We start from the raw sequence: 17,858 nt of genomic DNA on the forward strand, positions 1-17,858 counted from the left end.
ATTCAACAGGCTGCCTCCTCATCATTCGGTCCAAGATCACCTCCTCAGGGGGACCTCCCTGATCACACTAGCTGAACAGCAGCCCCCAGCCCATTCCCCACTTTGACTTTCCTCATAGCACTTATCACTGCAAGACAATACAGTTGATGTGCATTTATCTTCTGTCTCTCCCACTGGAATGTCAACTCCATGAGGGCAGGGACTTTGGCCTGTCTAGTCCCAGAATTCCCAGTGCAAACAAAGTAGGCATGCACTAAATATGTTCCATGAACATGAGCAAGCATGCACATGCAACTGACACACGACAAACGTGCACAACGCAGACACACAACACACATGCACGCACCCCCGCATGCACTTGTGAGCGGAGGCATTTGAATGTCTCACTTGGCTCAGCTCCCGAGAGCCCGAGGGGAGCGTTATCACCCACGCTCTCCCACTCAGGTAGCCTCCAGTCGGACTCCGCTCAGCCCTCCTGGTGCTAACTCGGCCTGACACGCCCGTTGCACATGGGACCTCCTGTGGAAGCTGCAGCGAGCCCACCACCATTGTGGTGGCTGCTAATTGGCTCTGTGTTGGGCTGTGGGTCACCGCTCGGTCAGCCATGGCTGATACCTTCTTCCCACTTGTCTCAGGAAAGGCGCTGCTGTCCCCTCTGCTTAGTCCTCAGCAGGCCACTGAACCGCACATGCCTGGCCACATGGGACCAACTGGGCCAGCCAGCCTTTCTGATGGTGGCTCCAGCTCCACTCGTTCTTGAGAAAGAGCAGAGACAGCTCAGCAATAAGACTGGCCCTGGGCTGGGTGGTTGCCCACGGATGTAGTGTAATAAAGAGGGTATAACGAAGGGCCCAAGCCCAGCATCTGTGCATAACCTGTCACGGTGCCCCTGCCATCAGAAGAACACCCCTCCAGGCCAATCCTTGCTCTCCCTCAGGGCTTCTCTTAAAGTGCACAGCCCTAACTGGGGCGGGGTCCTGAAAGGTGGGGAGAGGAAGGCCCGCTCACTGGAACACACAGTCGATCCTTGCACATATCCACCGTCAGGTCTCTGAGCTTGATGCTGTTATGTCCCTTGATACCGCTTCCGGAGCTTTTCAGTGGACGGCTTTTGGGGTAGAAGTGGCAGCCCCAGCTTACCGGCCGTCATGTTCATGTCTGGGATCTCAGTACTCTGGGGAAGGTGAGGTGGCTTTTCCTCAGCCTAGGCTGGGATCCCCAGTGGGTGCTGGTTTACCTGACTTTCCTCCCAGTGGGGTTTGAGGGTGGAGAGGGGACAGTGCCTGGGCCACGAGACAGCACAAGACCTGGCTTCCTGTGGAAGGGTGCCCACTCCACTCCCACTTCTCAGGCCTCCAGAGCCCAACTTGTACCACTTCACAGTTTTACCAGGGCCCAAATCGCCTCCTAGAACACCTCTCACTCTCCAAGCCATCCTCCAATCTTGCCTTTTCTACTGCCTCTCTTGCCTGCTCCTGCACACTCTGACTAATCCTTGCCCCATCTGCCCCGACAGGGGACTGCAGAGCTGAGGGCAGGTCTTGGGTAAGGCCCGCCTCTCTTGCCTTTCTTCTCCTAATGCTCCAGCTGGGGGTTCATGACTGCAGAAAAATCCATTGTGTCAACAACTCCAATGGCCTCCCTTGATATAATAGTCCATTATGCAGACAGAGGCAGGATGCTAGGGAGGGCCCATGAGAGGTCCTGGGTGACACCTCCTGGCCCTGATCTGGCCCTGGCCTGGGTCTGGAGAACTGAAAGCCACCTGACTTGTTTTCCACAGGGGCGAGAAAAGGCTGGAGCAGCCGAAGTCTTTTGGAAACAGTATCTGGGGGATATTCAGGGCTGCCTCAGAAAAGAAGGTAAGGGAAAGAAAGAGTGGAGGGCCAGCCCCACTCTCCCATGCTGCCAGGCCTCAGCTTGCTGCATCTTCCTGAAGCCTGCAGAAGTGATGAGCTGGCTCCAGAGCATGGACCCCCAGCTGCTGCTGGTCCCAACCTGAGGGAAACAAAGCCCAGGCCTAGGGTTTTGGTATGAGGCATGTGGGGAGTTGAAGTTTTGTAGCCTTTGAATAGCATCCAGTATTAATCCAGTAATAATCCAGCCAGTGGATTATTAAAGAAAAAAAATCAAACAAGAATAGAAATTACACTTCTACCTGATTTATCCTTAAAACCTGGCTGTGGGATTATTGAGTTGATACAGGGACTCCAGGGTCATAAAGTGGGTGGCATCCTGTCATCTATGTTCACTTCCAGAGTTTTCCAAACTCGATGGAAGAGAAAACCTGTGGTGTGTGTAGCAGCGAAAATGTATTAGGGACTCAATACCACTTGAGAAACCAGACTACGTCTGTGCAAATAGCCTTGCTTCTTTAGCCATTAAACAGGATGAAACAAGTTTCTCTCCTTTGGGGCTTTCTGAGCCTCAATCTACTGATGGGCAGTATGCTGTGTCTCTCCAGGGTAAGGGTGAGACAGGTAGAGTTGTGAAGACGTAGTGTTCCCAAGGAGCATAAGAATCCCGTGTTCTGGGGGTACCCATCAACATCTCTTGAGGAAATATTGGGAAACACTGCCGAACTGATCTATGGATCAGTTTAATCCATTCTATGAATATCTCATTTTATTATTTGCAGTAACATATAAATCCTGCCCTAAGTTATTGGAAGACAATTTTATAAAACTGAAAACCAAACATTTCCCCTCCTAAAAACACTCAAGTTGTATTACCGATAGCATGGGTCACTGGGGTCGCTCCCTCAGCCTTGCTCTTGGCCCCCTCTCTGGAAGAGATTTCTTCACAGAGTGACCAACTCCTCCGATTTTAAAAATGGAAAAGTCCTACGCCCCAGGAGCCCGCCTCAGTTCTGCGCAAACCAGACTATTGGGCTCACTTTCCTCTAGCAGGTACTGGAAGAGCCAGGACTGGCTGCAGTCAGCCCCGGGAACTCTCTGAGACCTACAGGTCATGATGCAAGGGGACTGGTATCACTGATTAAGCTACTGGCTGGCCCGTCCTCTTTCTTCTGTCCAGTCTCTTGCCTGCAGGTCACTGTCCAGATCTCCTGGGCAGGTGAAGGGAAGAAAAGCTGCCTAGCCCTGTCCACCAGCCACAAGCACCCAAGCATGACACTCTGAGTTCCAGCTCTGACCCCATCTCCTGCACAAACCCCTCCTCCGCCCCACCCTTGCTTCACTCCAAGTGCCCTTCCTGCCCCTTCTCTCTATGCATTCATGTCTCACCAGTCTTTTAAGACCACTGCCTCCAGGAAGCCTTCCTGACTGCTCCAGTCCATTCTAACTCGTTTTTTTTCTAGCCTCCCAATGCTCCCAGCTGGTTGACTCTCCCAGCCCCTCTTTCTCACTTTCTAGCTTCAGAGAGTGTCAGAGAGGGACTCCTGCCTGTAATCCCAGGATTTTGGGAGGCTGAGGCAGGAAGATTGCTTGAGGCAAGAGTTCAACACCAGCCTGGGCAACATAGGGAGACTTTGTCTCTATAAAAAATTAGCCAGATGTGGTGGTGTGCACCTGGAGTCCTAGCTACTGGGGAGGCTGAGGTGGGAGGATCACTTGAGCCCAGGAGTTCGAATCTGCAGTGAGCCATGATCACACCACTGCACTCTAGCCTGGGCAACAGGGGAGGGGGCATCCTTAGAAGTGTCCTGAGAGAATCAGGTTAGATGGGAGCAGGCTTTTGCTCATGTACACATGTAAGTGTGAAGGATGGAACTGCTAAGTTGAAGTGGGGTTGAAAACTCTCAGGATTCTGGGAGAAGGCACTCTGGCTGGAAGGAGAGTCTTCTGGGAACCTGGTAGGAAGTGGCAAAACCAGTCGAGACAGTTGCCTGGAGCAAGTCGCACAGCCTCTGCTTTCTTCCTTCCCCCAACAACCCTTTCCTCCATCCCCCAGGGACTGTCCCTTGTCTCAGCAGGAGCTCTCCCAGAAGCCCTCACTCAGCCCCAGGCTTGGGCTGCTTCCCAGATGCCTAAAGGCAGATGGGGAAGGTGGGTTCCAGCCAGGCTCCACTCCAGGAGCTGAGAAGAAAGCCCCAGAGGTGGCTCTGTCTTACATTCTTCCTTGAGGCTCAAGGATTCAGATAAGGAGCCATGACTTTATAACCTTCATGTAGAGTATAGAGAGATTTATATGTGTGACTGTGTCACTAAAACGGCACTTTTTATTTTTATTTTAAAATTACTTTCATTTTTATTTTAAAATTACACGGGGAGATGGGGAGATCACTATGTTGCCTAGGCTGATCTTGAACTCCTGGCCTCAAGTGATCATCCTACCTCAGCCTCCCAAAGTGCTGGGATTGCAGGCGTGAGCCACTGTGCCCAACCCAATTCTATTTATATAAGATTCCTGAAATGACAAAAGTTTGGAAATGGAGAGCATATTAGCTGCCAGGGTTCAAGGCAGAAAGGGAGTGTGAGTATACAAGGAGAACTGGAGGAATACCACTAGAGATGGATTCCAGCTCGGTATCTCAACTGTGGTGGTGGATACGTGAACCTACACATGTGATAAAACTAGAACTAAACACACACATGTATTTGTAAAAATGGGTACAACAGGCTGGGCGTGATGGCTCACACCTGTAATCCCAGGACTTTGGGAGGCCGAGGTGGGCAGATCACCTGAGGTCAGGAGTTCAAGACCAGCCCGGCCAACATGGTGAAACCCCATCTCTGCTAAAACTACAACAATTAGCCAGGCGTGGTGGTGGGTGCCTGTAATCCCACCTACTCGGGTGGCTGAGGCAGGAGAATCGCTTGAACGCAGGAGGCAGAGGTTGCAGTGAGCCAAGATGGTGCCACTGCACTCCAGCCTGGGCGACAAGAATGAAACTCCATCTCAACAAACAAAAACAAAAACAAAAAATGGGTATGATAAAAAAAATGGAGAAATCTGGGGCTGGGCATGGTAGCTCACGTCTGTAATCCCAGCACTTTGGGAGGCCGAGGCGGGTGGATCATGAGATCAGGAGATCGAGAACAGCCTGGCTAACACAGTGAAACCCCATCTCTACTAAAAACACAAAAAATTAGCCGGGCGTGGTGGCAGGTGCCTGTAGTCCCAGCCACTTGGGAGGCTGAGGCAGGAGAATGGTGTGAACCCAGTAGGCATAGCTTGCAGTGAGCTGAGATCGCGCCACTGTACTCCAGCCTCAGCAACAGAGCGAGACTCTGTCTCAAAAAATAATAATAATAATAAAAATAAATAAATAAATAAATAAATAAATGAATAAATAAATAAATAAAAAGAAAGACAAAAGAAAAAGCATTCTGACAGCTACCTATATGCCTTGCAATGGCTCAATTCACCCACCATTTGGGCCAGGCGCAGTGGCTCACACCTATAATCCCAGCACTTTGGGAGGCCGAGGCAGGCGGATTGCCTGAGGTCAGGAGTTTGAGACCAGCCTGACCAACATGGAGAAACCTCGTCTCTACTAAAAATACAAAATCAGCCGGGCGTGGTGGCACATGCCTGTAATCCCAGCTACTAGGGAGGCTGAGGCAGGAGAATCGCTTGAACCTGGGAGGCGGAGGTTGCGGTGAGCTGAGATCGTGCCATTGCACTCCAGCCTGGACAAAAGAGTGAAACTCCATCTCAGAAAAAAAAAAAAAAAAGGAGAAATCTGAAAGATTGATGGACTGTATCTACGTTAATACCTGAGTAGTGATATTGTAGTTGTGAAAGATGTTACCACTGGGGGAAACTGAGATCTCTTTGTAGTATTTCTTTCAACTGTATGTGAATCTAAAGTTATCTCGAAAAATTATAATTATTGATTTTTTCAAAAAATAAATACAGCCAGGTACAGTGGCTCACCCCTGTAATCCTAGCACTTTGGGAGGCTGAGGCAGGAGGATCACTTGAAGCTAGACGTTCAAGACCAACCTGGGTAACAAAACAAGACCTCATCTCTACAAAAAAAATTTAAAAATTAGCCTCGCGTGGTGGTGCATGTTTCTAGTCCTAGCTCTCTTGGAGGCTGAGGCAAGAGTATCACTTGAGCCCAGGAGCTGGAGGCTACAGTGAGCTATGATTACACCACTGCACTCCACCCTGGGAGACAGAATGAGACCCTATCTCTTAAAAAAATACAATTTTATAAAAGGGGGAACTATGAGTTCTGCACATTTGCTAATGGGCAAGGCAGGGGCCTGGAAGAGATCCCCCTCCCTCTAAACGTTGCCCACTGTTTCCTTGCAGCAAATTCACAAGACCTCTTCCAGAGGAGGTCTGTTCTGGAAAAATCCACCCCACTGCTGTGAGTTCTTTGCCTCTCTCTTCTGGGACACACAATGTTGGTAGCTCAGTACCAGGGCTCCATCTAGAAGCCAGATAACTAAATCCTGATAAAGGAACTAGACAGGCTCGGGAGGGGAGGTCTGTGAAACTTATTCCACTGGTTTTACATGCCACAGAATTCATATTGGTTCCACCTCCCAGCCATCTCTCCATGTACACTTATTTTTGGGTTTCCTGCTATACCGTAGCAAAGGAGATGTCACAGTTGGTGCAGGGTCCAATGATGGAATGGGAGATTCTGATTATTCAAGCACCAATGTCTAATTCATCATGACCAAAAGCATGTACTAGTGTCCATAACTCACAGGGCGTTGTGGCAATCTGGTCCCTAACCTCTGAGCATTTCTGCCGCTATAAAATGGACACACACTTTATCTTACAGAGTGTTGTATAGTTAGGCACTACGAAAGAGATATAAACATCCCTGACACCTGACAAGGAGACACATTCCCAAAATGGCAGTATAGACTGGGCAACTGGAGGGCTCATGGTGCCTTGGGAATCTTAGGAGATGTCAGGAGACCAAATGCCCCAGTGAGAAAACTGCACATCTCAGCAGAGGCATCTCCTCAGTGCTGCTGCATTGCTGTTTAACCCTGGCTGTCACATGTCACCCTGGTGAGCCAAGAGGAGGAGGACAAGTGTAGGACCTCAGTTGAAACCTGAAATGACTGAGTTTACCTGTAAATGATTAACTGGATTAAGCTTTCTGCTTTTAGGGAGAAGGGAGGATTGAGTCAGAAATCAAGTTTAGTTGTAGAAAAAGTTATCTTTTTGTACCCCTGAGTTTGCAGTCTGTAAAACATTGGAGCCGCTACACAGGTACACACTTTCATATACAGTGTGTGCTTATACACTGATATACACAGCCCATGAGCTTTCTCACAGGCATATACCCAGTGGTGCGCTGTTAAGTGTTAACGGTCAGCTTTCTGGAAACAATAATAACAACCTGAGTTGTAGCAGTTACCGATTTCTGTGGTGTAAATACTCCCACCATGGTGATTTCAAGCTACCAACATAATTACACCTCATGGAAGATGGAGAGTTGTACATGAAACTGGGTCTTTGTGAGCTGTGTGAGCTGGCTCCAGCGTAAGTTACAGGTGCACATTTACACATCTGCCTAAAGGTGCCTAAATATGCAGGCTTGCTTAGGTTTCTTTGAGAACTGAAACGTTAACTTGAAATCTGTAGACACATTAATATAGAAAAATACATGAGGACGTCATCTCAACTACATGCATCTGTAGACACATTCAGTCACTTAGAAACATATATGAAGAGAAGTTCGAATATATAAAAAAATACACACCTACGCATAGATTGACACAAGCCAGGACATGCATATAAACTCACACATAGACACCCACACGCTCAGAAAAGAAGAGGGAGTAAACTAACCGGATTTGCTCCAGTTGCTGCCCTGGCCTAAGGCCCCACATCCCTCAGAACAATTTAAGATCAAGGCAGGTAAGATCCCTCTTTTCTTTCAGTTCCCTTACATGGCTGAAGAGACTTGAAGAACAGAACATTTACACCAGCTGTGCATGGCTGCCTCTGTGCTCTGGGGACCCCATGCACCCCTTGTCCCTTCTGGGTTGGTCCTGGCAGTCCCGTAGGCTCTTTCCCTTGCTTTGCAGATGCCAGCCCCAGAGTCCCACCTCCACCCTTGGTAAGGAAGCCCCTCACCTCTGCCTCTTTCATTGTGGGAAAGTGAACTCCAGCCTCTCTCTACTTCCTCATCCCAGATCAACAGATGTTAGCATGACCCCCTCCTTGCTCCTTCCCCGTGACTCCTGCTCTGTCCCCCACCCCTACCTCCATCACTTGCTTGTTCATCTCTCACCTGGACCAATGTCCAGCCTTCTAAGTGTTTCCCTTCTCCAAACTCTCCCTTCCCATTTGTCACCCTGTAAGTGACCTACCAGATTATTTTAAAGCACAGTGCTGAGGTCACACATGTACTGGCAACTTTGAATGCAAGACCGACTAGGGCTAGATCTCTTTGAGGCCCCCTGACCACATGTCCAATTCCTGCTTCCTCAGTTCACAATTTATCTTCTCCTAATTTTCTTTCTCTTCCTGATCTGTTCTGTAAATTTAGTTTCCGCTGTGGAATTTGCTTGCTCCCTTCTTTAGCTCAAATTGGGCATTTGCTACCCGTCATGTTTGTGACACCATGCTTTATAGTTTATAAACCACTCTCAAAGCCATTTGTGGAGTACTGAGGTTAGCCCTGGACATACTGTGGTGAGTAAAAACAGGTGTCGCTGTGTTTCATGAATTAACAAAATCTGTTGAGGACCCTGACCAAAAGTCATCTGTCCCAAAATTGCAAGTGGATTTGTGAGGTAAGATATTTTCCTATTGTCTCTCTTACCACTCTTTCCCCAAACTATGGCCTCCCTGGGGTCATAGGGACAAAGTACAGAAGACAGAGAAAAATGTGGCTTGCAGATTCTTAAAGAACTTTATCAACCTTGTGAGCATCATGGGAGCAGCTACTGGATGTTGCAAGCCCAGTGTACACTTGTATACCCTGCTATATTGCATCTTGAATTTCCTTCCCTTGATATTAACTACCCACACATAATAAGCCACATATATTATTTGTGTGAGCCTAGGCTTATTACTTTTATTTTAGAACCTCCCGTTTCCTCATTTGTAATATGTGATTAGAAATGTCATTCTCGGCCTGCCGCAGTGGCTCACCGCTATAATCCGGCACTTTGGGAGGCTGAGGCAGGCGGATCACTTGAGGTCAGGAGTTCGAGATCAGTCTGGCCAACATGGTGAAACCCTGTCTCTACTAAAAATACAAAAATTAGCTAGGCGTGGTCGCGCATCCCTATAGTCCCAGTTACTTGGGAGGCTGAGGGGCGGAGGCAGGAGAATCACCTGAACCCAGGAAGCATAGGTTGCAGTGAGCTGAGATCGCGGCACTGCACTCCAGCCTGGGTCACAGAGTGAAACTCTGTCTCAAAAAAAAAAAAAAAAGTGTCATTCTCATAAGGTTTTTAGGATGATCAAACAAGATAAAGGTACGTATAAAACAAGTTAAAGGTACATAAAAGAGCTCTATACAATTATAATATACAACATCAATGTATTTTATTTATTCAATGCCATTTCTTCTTTAAATCAATTATATGGCCATTATTTATTTCATAAATAGGCACTCAGTGACTTTGAAATATTATGGTCCAGATGGAGACAACAGGTTTGTACAACAGAAATACAATGTGGGTCAAAATTTTAAATATTCTAGTAGCGACACTAAAAAAGGTAATAAATTGGCAAAATTAATTTTACTAATCTATAATCTTGACCTACTATATCCAGAATGTTATCATCTCAACATGTGATTCATATAATAGTGACTAATGAGGTATTTTACACTCTTTTCTTGGTACTAAGTCTTTGAAATCCTGTGTGTATTCTACACTGACGGGACATCTCATTTTGGACTAACCACATTTCAAGTGCTCAGTAATCATATATGGATACTGTGTAGGACAGCACACACTAATTGGTAATGTAAATACAAGTTAGTTAAGATCTGTGAAGGACTTTATGGTTTCAAAAGTCTTTCGGCATTTAAATCTTGCGTTAGCCCCAGCAGGCGGATGTTTATCATTTCCATTTTGTAGAGGAGAGGCTGCAGCAATTACCTGTAAGTCACCCAAGATCATCCAGCTAGTAAATGGTCAACTCAATTCTTGTCTTAAACCTAGGCACTTTCCCTTTTGCTTGCTTGCCTAAACAAGCAATACAAAGACAAACTTAATATTATCATACACATAGGCCCCATGGCTCACTGCAGTAGTACAGGAGAGAAACAATTATTTCAAAATCCACCTACAATCTAGTCTCCAAAAATCCTGCCCAGTTTAATTGCACCAGAATCTATTAACTCTGTAATTCTAAAAATATGTGTCTTGGATAATCTTCCAGCTCTAATGTGCTGTGAATAAAAAATGTCGTAGGTAGGCATAAAAAAATCCTACCCTCTTCTATTACATTCTCCATCTGATATAGAATATATGATATACACATATTCTATAAACGAATACATGATATAGAGTCTATCATGTAGCGATTTACTTTTTACTTCTGTGAATTACAACGTGGTACGGTAGGAAATGAGGAAGCTTAAAAAGCACAATTTTCTCACTAAAGCATAACCAGACAGAGCAGCGTATTAGGGTTTCTCCACCAGAAGATGGCAGGCAGTCAAGGGGGACAGAGTTCGACCGGCGATAGGCCAGCTGATTTCCCCTAAGAGATGCCAAGGGCAGCTGACCGCCCCTCCTGGCCCGTGAAGCTGCCCCTTGCGGGCCGAGAACTGCCCAGAGGAGCCAGAGGAGGCCCTCAGGAGCCACAGCTCTCCCTGACCTGGCCTGTATTTGCACCCCTAGGGATCCCATTCCCTTTCCCGACGCAGTGCAAGGAAAGGGAGCGGAATGGGGGCTGAAAGGCAATAAAAAACTTGTAAAGCCGTAACTGCTAGTTCTCCCAGTAGCCTATGTCCCTGCAAACATCCTCCACAAGAAGTAAACTGGGTGGGTAGTAAGAGGTGAAGGCTCCCTTCTCAGGGCTGCCGGGACGGCCTCGAGGGCTTGTCTCTGTTTAGGTCCCAATTCCTCCCGGATCCGTACACTCACACAAGCGCAGGGCAACAATCTGAGCGAGTGTTCGTGTGTGCCCGTGTGACTCGCCATTGCGTGGCAGATGTTCGGTTGAACACTACAGTAATTTATGTAACAGGCTTATGAGCGCATGTCCCTGGGCCCACAGCTTCGCGGGGGTCTGGTCGAGCGTGCGTCACAATCTACGCGGCCAAGAGCAATGCGCACGCGCAATATAACGCGGGGCTGCCAGCAACTTCCGGGCGCTATGGGGCAGGCAAGGCAGTGACGTGTCCTAACAGTCCGACGGACCTAGATACCCATCTTTGGTTCCTCCTCTTGGGATTAGTGTCCATCTCTGGAAGCACGATCCAAGAGGACGGGAGGGGCCGCTGCGGACCGCAGTCGCGCGACCCGGAGGAGACGCCGGCCTGAGGAACTCAGCGATCCCCGACTCCTACCGGCGCCGCGCCCCGCCCCGCCCCGCCCATGCGCACGCGCACTGGGCGGCAGCTGGCTGCGCGGGAGCTTTCGGGACACCGGGCGGTGCCCAGCCAGCTGGAGGGAGGGAGGCGTCAGGCGGGGAGGGAAGCAAACGGCGGGACCAGCGGCGACGGTAGCAGCAGCATGGCCGCGATCTATGGGGGTATAGAGGGGTGAGTGCGGCCCGGCGGAGGGAGCCTGGGCCCGAGGGTGGGGCGGAAGGCCGTGGCCAGGCTGGCAAGCTGGTGCCCTTGAGCCACGGCGTCCGGGCACTTTGGGCGGCGGGACCTTGCGGAGAAGAGGTGTGTGCACGCGCAGGGGCGCCCTGCAGCGCGCGGCCGTATGCCTTGCGGGGACTCTGCGTGTGCAATAGCCACACCCCGGGTGGGTGATCCTTTGTGTTTCTTGGCGGAACCACGCCCCTTTCTCCCACGAAACACCCACTCCGCTGTCTTCAGCTGGGGAAGCAGCTCCTTTTTCCTATTCCTGACCTCGGACAGAGTTTTGCAGAACAGGTGTCAGGTGTGAAATTGCTGAGCGGGGGCAGGGTGGGGAGTGGGAGTGGGGGTGGGGAAAAGCGGGACAGAGATCTTAGTTGGAGGTTATCCGGGAGCTGGAGCAGCTGTGAGCCAGAGTGCTAGGTTGTCCTGATGTCTGAAAACCACTCCATCCCTGTTGGCCTGCCATGCTGCTTTCACTAGATGACATTTTTCTGCTCAGAAGCTTGTTTACTGAACTTTTTGTAATAGTTCTGCCCCTGGGTATGACTATGGATAAGATATTTACCCTCCCTGGGCTACATATGTGCAAAGTGAGGATAGGGATAAATAAGATCGCTACGTCCCTGTCGGTGGCAACATTCTGTGAATCTGAGTGTGTCAAATCAGGGAATAATGGGGTGGCTGTTCTCTCAGCCAGGGCACTGTACTTTCGAATCTGTGATTGTTTTCACTTCTCTGGCAGCCACACCCCACTCTTGATTCACAGACTCCACAGTCTTTTCCCATGAATTATTAGGAATAAGCTGTCCCATCCTGGATCTGTAGCACTTAAAAAAACACACACACACACACAAAAAAAACAAAAAACAAAAAAAAAAACAGTATAGAAGTCTGCATTCATCCTTGTTACAGTCATCTGTAAGATATGATCCGTTTCTTCCAGTTCGTCAAGACATTCTTTTGGATGTTGAATCTGCCAACTCATGTATTAACTACCCCCTTGAAATTTCATGTCCTCTTTGAGTTTGATGAGTGGTCTTCAGTGTCCCCTTCTTCCATTCATAAAAGTAATGATCAATAAAGAAACATATATCCCACCACCACAGATCTCCCTGTGAACTATCGTGACCCCCAGTAATCAACATTTGACGGTTTACTTGCTTAAGTATATATGAACTCACCCTGTCATGTGGTCAGCATTTCTCGCAAAGGTGTCTTAAAGACACCTGGATCTTGAAAGGCAGTCTTTAGCTATTGTGAGGGAAGCAGAGAGATGTGCCATTTTTCTTAGGAGTGTTTGTTGAGCATTGCCCGTGCCAGTTCCTGTGCTAGTGCTGAGAGGGTAAGTGATCAGGAGCTTGACCCAGTGGAACTTGAAGTCTAGTAAGAGGTGGACACAAAGCCTCTGAACACACTCTTCATACAGAGGAGTCCTTAATAACTTTAGAGGCACTGTGAAGGTTTGACTAATGGAGACTTAACTAATTCGTGGGGGTGGGCCACACCTCAGAAAAGGTTTCCAGGACTAGGTGAAGTGTAAGTAGAGTTTTGCAGGATAAGGAGGACATCCCTAAGGGAAGAGGAGTGAGAATTATGTTTCCGTTAAAGAGCACGCAAACACTGAACCATAGAGGCAGGTTTGGGAGTGGTGATTGAGTTTGTTGAAACTGTGTCTTCCATCACACTGGGCTCTGCCAGTGTGGACAGCACAAGCTTAGTTCTCTCTGCGGGTTTTTTTCCCAGCAAGACCAAGTGCCCTCTTGTGTTCTGTAGGGGAGGCACACGGTCCAAGGTCCTTTTAGTCTCGGAGGATGGGAAGATCCTGGCAGAAGCAGATGGACTGAGCACAAACCACTGGGTAAAAACCACACTGAGGGGATCAGAGGGCTTGGTTCTGATTTTATTCTCTGTAATTCCTGTTGAGGTGGTGGCTGGGGCTCATAGAGCAGCCTGTAGGGGCAACATAGCTTCTATAAGCCTTTGTAACTCCTTCTTCCCTTGATTGGGGCCAGCTGATCGGGACAGACAAGTGTGTGGAGAGGATCAATGAGATGGTGAACAGGGCCAAACGGAAAGCAGGGGTGGATCCTCTGGTACCACTGCGAAGCTTGGTGAGTCTGGGGTGGAGCCGGGGAATTCAGCCATCAGTGACACTGAGACAGCTAGCAAGTTCGAACTAGATGAGTTTGATGACTGTAGAGGGAAAGACCTCCGAGCCTTAGTCCCTGGTGTCGAAACCGTCATAATCTCACCCAGTCTCATGGCTTCAGTTGCCACCTACAAAGTACAAGTGTGTTGGAAGAGCACAGGGCTTTGGAGAGCTGCGGAGACCTTGGTTTGAATCCCAGCTTTGCTGCTCAGTATCTGAGTAACCGTGTGTAGGTTACTTACCTTCTCTAAGCCTCAGTTTCCTCATTTGGAAAATAGGGATAGTAGCTACCTCAGAGTTGTTGGGAAGGTAAAATGACATGATACATTGCAAAGCGGTTAGTATAGAGCCTGACCCATAAGCACTCATTAAATGTTAGCTATTATTACTCCTGCTTCAAATCTTTCTCCCAAGTTGCAGTAGCTCCAGCTACTCCCTGGACATACATGTGGGATGTTCTGCAGCCATGGGCAAACCCCATGTGTTCCAAACCAAACTTACCTCTCCATCGCCCCTCACCTTGCCCTGCTGCCTGTTCTTTCTGTTAAGAGCACTACCGCCCTCCCAAGCTCCAAAGCTGGCATTGTGGAATCCATCTTTCTTCTGTCCATCCCGGCTGTGTTATAAACTACAGCCTTCCGAGGGTTCATTCTGTGGGGTGAAAGGAGGACTGGTGCTGGGTGAGCAGGGTATGGCCAGATGGGGAGAACAGGAATCAGGCATCAGGACGGGGAGGGGGTTGAGAAAAGAGCTGGGGCTGGGGCTCTGCACACTCGCTCACCTCCCACGTGGCCTAGGGCCTATCTCTGAGCGGTGGGGATCAGGAGGACGCGGGGAGGATCCTGATCGAGGAGCTGAGGGACCGATTTCCCTACCTGAGTGAAAGCTACTTAATCACCACCGATGCCGCCGGCTCCATCGCCACAGCTACACCGGATGGTGAGGAAGTGGAGGGAGGGGTGAGAGTGAGAACTGGTTTTTTTGGGAAAGCCCCCTAAATACAGCTGACAAAACTTGTTCTGCAAATATCCAGAAGGCAGCCTCTCTTATATTCCCCTCGACTCCTTCAGTAGTTTAAGTCTCTGCCAGAGCAAGGACCAGGCAGCAGGAGGGAGGGCAAGAAAGGTCTCTTGATGGGAATCAAGGAGTGGAGTCAAACATAACTCCCCTGCAGATGAGGGAACCCCTGGGGGCGGTGTGGTGAGGAAGGCAGGCTGTGGAAGCTGTCAGTGCTGAGGAGGAAGTGGGGTGGCCCTGTGATAGTGTAAGAGTGTTGGTGTCATGGGATTGGTGTTTGAATCCCAGTTCCTGTTTTGCCTGCTATACCATGTTGATGAAGTTCCGAAACTCTCTTGAGTTTCCGTTTCCTCATCTATAAAATAGAGGTAGTTGTATTCATAAGATGGTTTAGGGTATGAGTGAATATCACTATGAGAACAGGTCTAGCAAAATCTCAGTAAAGCAGGTAGAGTCACTGGAAAACCGGCTGGGCAAGAAGCCGCATTCCCTCTAAGAGGTGCAGGCTTGCATTTCTCTTTTGTCCCCCTAGACAAGGGCATTATGGGATTGGAGTTTTTCTGAGACCCAGGCCCTCACCCTCAGGCAGGAAACTAGCTGGGCCCAGTTTTCTCCTCTACAGGACTGGGTGGTGATCCCTTGCCTGGGGCTGGTTTCTGTCCTGTCTTTCCACAGCAGCAAGCCGTTGGTCTGTGCCAGGCCTTGGCCGCACCGAGCCTCCTATTCCCTTTCCCCAGGTGGAGTTGTGCTCATAGCTGGAACAGGCTCCAACTGCAGACTTATCAACCCTGATGGCTCTGAGAGTGGCTGCGGTGGCTGGGGCCATATGATGGGTGATGAGGGTTCAGGTGAGCTCACTGACTGGCCCAGCTCCTGGTCCTGGATCTGCCCCTTCCTTCACTCCTTGTCTTTCTCTCCCTACCCTTGGCTCACTGAGCCCTTGGGGCTTCCTGGGGACAACTCCTGAACAGGCCATTCCATGTGCAGGATCATGACTGAGATCATAGAGGTGCAAATGCTGGACTAGCTGCTGACCCTGCTCTCCAGCAGTGACTTGCACCCAGGACTCAGATTCATCCCTCAGCACAGGGGCCTGCCTGTGTTGACTTGCTATCCTTAGGGAGGAGTTGAAGCTGAGGGTAAGGCCATAGATGCCAGGAGATGGCATACCAGTCTGCTAGGGGAAAGGGGTGTAGAAGCCCTTCCCACCATCACCGCTTTCCAAGTAGCATGTGTATATTTTCACAGGGGCCCTTGAAGTCCGGTTCATGGCAGTGACTCCGGTGGTATTTGTGACAACAGACTGACCTTGTTTTATCCTTGGGTAGCAGCTGGTGTGACACAGCCTCACCTATTCTGTCTTCCCCCTCCAACTTTCTCTTATCTTGGTCAGTCAGGTACTGTTTGATTAGAGACCTCCCCACCCCGCTCTCCCACCCCCTGCCACCCCTGGCTGGGAATCAGGAAACCCAATTTGTATAAAACTCAAGCAGATCACTAACCTGTCTGGATCTGAGTTTCCTTCCTCATGAGCTCAGGGTGACTGCTCCCATCTTCTTAGCCCTCTCTGCTCCCTGCAGCCTACTGGATCGCACACCAAGCTGTGAAAATAGTGTTTGACTCCATCGACAACCTAGAAGCGGCTCCTCATGATATCGGCTCTGTCAAACAGGCCATGTTCAACTATTTCCAGGTACTCCTCCTGCTCCCAGGAAGCATGCACACTTGGGGTAGGGCGGTGAAACACTCCAAGTAAGAGTGGATGCAGAGGAGGGCCTGGGTGGGTGGGCAGGAAGTAGGATGAGCTGTGGGTCTGAGTTGCAGGGTGAAGTCGTAGGTGAGGACGGTGCATTCTAGGAGGTGCATTCTAGGACGGACAGGGTGGTGCATTCTAGGAGGGTGTCAGTCATGAGGAAGGGTGGTTTGGGGACAAGTGATTAGGCAGACTTCATTACTGGGCAGCTAGAATCTGCTGGGAAGGGAAAGCAGATGGCTTTCTAGGCTAGAATGAAAAGTTCAGGGTGAGGTCGGAGGGCAGAGACAGCAGGTAGAGTGTGAACGCATGCACTGGGCTGTGAGCTGCTTCTGGCCTGGAAGGGTCAAGAGAGCCCCTGAAGAGGTGGACAGGGAGAGTTCTGGGGGAGATGCATCTTCCTCCCCAGGGCATTGAGGATTGACTCCTCCTTGTCTGTGCTGTGTTCTTTTGTGGTAAGTTAGGAAACACCTGCCTTTAGCAGAACCAGAAGTGAAAGGCAGGAGAGAAGGTGAAAGGGAGAGGACAAGGTTGATGAGTTTATTTGATAGTTACCTGTGAGGCCCAGTTAGTCTTCCTGTCTAGCCATTTAGGTGGGCTGGGGCTGGGGCTGGGACCAGGACCAAGGAAGGAAAATAGAAATGCTGGGAAGTAGGGCCTGGATTATCGGGGCTGAGGGATTGATGATGAAAGAGGAACCCTGGCTAGGCCAAGGTGAGGAATAGGAGGGGACCAGGCAGAGAAATCACTTGATGAGCAGTTGTCATAGGAAGTGCAGTTAGTAACTGTTAAGCTATCCCGACTCAGCCAGTTGGTTCCAAACTCTACTGATAGGTCTGCTGCTCCCTCTTCTATCCTTTAGTCATTCTTATAGGGTTGTTACAAAGATCAAATGAGATAGTATATAACATGCTTACTACATTGCTGTAAGTGCTGAAGTTTGACCACCCACCCCCTCAGACATTTACTTAAAACGTATTCTGGGCCGGGCGCGGTGGCTCACGCCTGTAATCCCAGCACTTTGGGAGGCCGAGGCGGGCAGATCACAAGGTCAGGAGATCAAGACCATCCTGGCTAACTCGGTGAAACCCTGTCTCTACTAAAAATACAAAAAATTAGCCGGGCGCGGTGGCAGGCGCCTGTAGTCCCAGCTACTCGGGAGGCTGAGGCAGGAGAATGGCGTGAACCCGGGAGGCGGAGCTTGCAGTGAGCCGAGATCGTGCCACTGCACTTCAGCCTGGGTGACAGAGCGAGACTCTGTCTCAAAAAAAAAAAAAAAA

General features: G+C 49.4%; 1 protein-coding gene across 1 annotated transcript in view; it reads left to right on the forward strand.

The window, feature by feature from the left end:
* The first annotated feature begins 10,278 nt into the window (after nucleotides 1–10,278).
* NAGK (N-acetylglucosamine kinase) overlaps nucleotides 10,279–17,858 on the forward strand; it is an 11,597-nt gene continuing 4,017 nt past the window's right edge. Inside the window, exons 1-6 of the mRNA XM_023223961.3 lie at nucleotides 10,279–11,611; nucleotides 13,433–13,517; nucleotides 13,672–13,770; nucleotides 14,606–14,747; nucleotides 15,563–15,673; nucleotides 16,406–16,518. Of these exons, the coding sequence (XP_023079729.1) occupies nucleotides 11,445–11,611; nucleotides 13,433–13,517; nucleotides 13,672–13,770; nucleotides 14,606–14,747; nucleotides 15,563–15,673; nucleotides 16,406–16,518 (717 nt within the window). The 5' untranslated portion in view covers nucleotides 10,279–11,444. The remainder of the gene's footprint in view (nucleotides 11,612–13,432; nucleotides 13,518–13,671; nucleotides 13,771–14,605; nucleotides 14,748–15,562; nucleotides 15,674–16,405; nucleotides 16,519–17,858) is intronic.

Source organism: Piliocolobus tephrosceles, chromosome 15 (genome assembly GCF_002776525.5).
Source record: "Piliocolobus tephrosceles isolate RC106 chromosome 15, ASM277652v3, whole genome shotgun sequence".
Lineage (NCBI taxonomy): Eukaryota > Metazoa > Chordata > Mammalia > Primates > Cercopithecidae > Piliocolobus > Piliocolobus tephrosceles.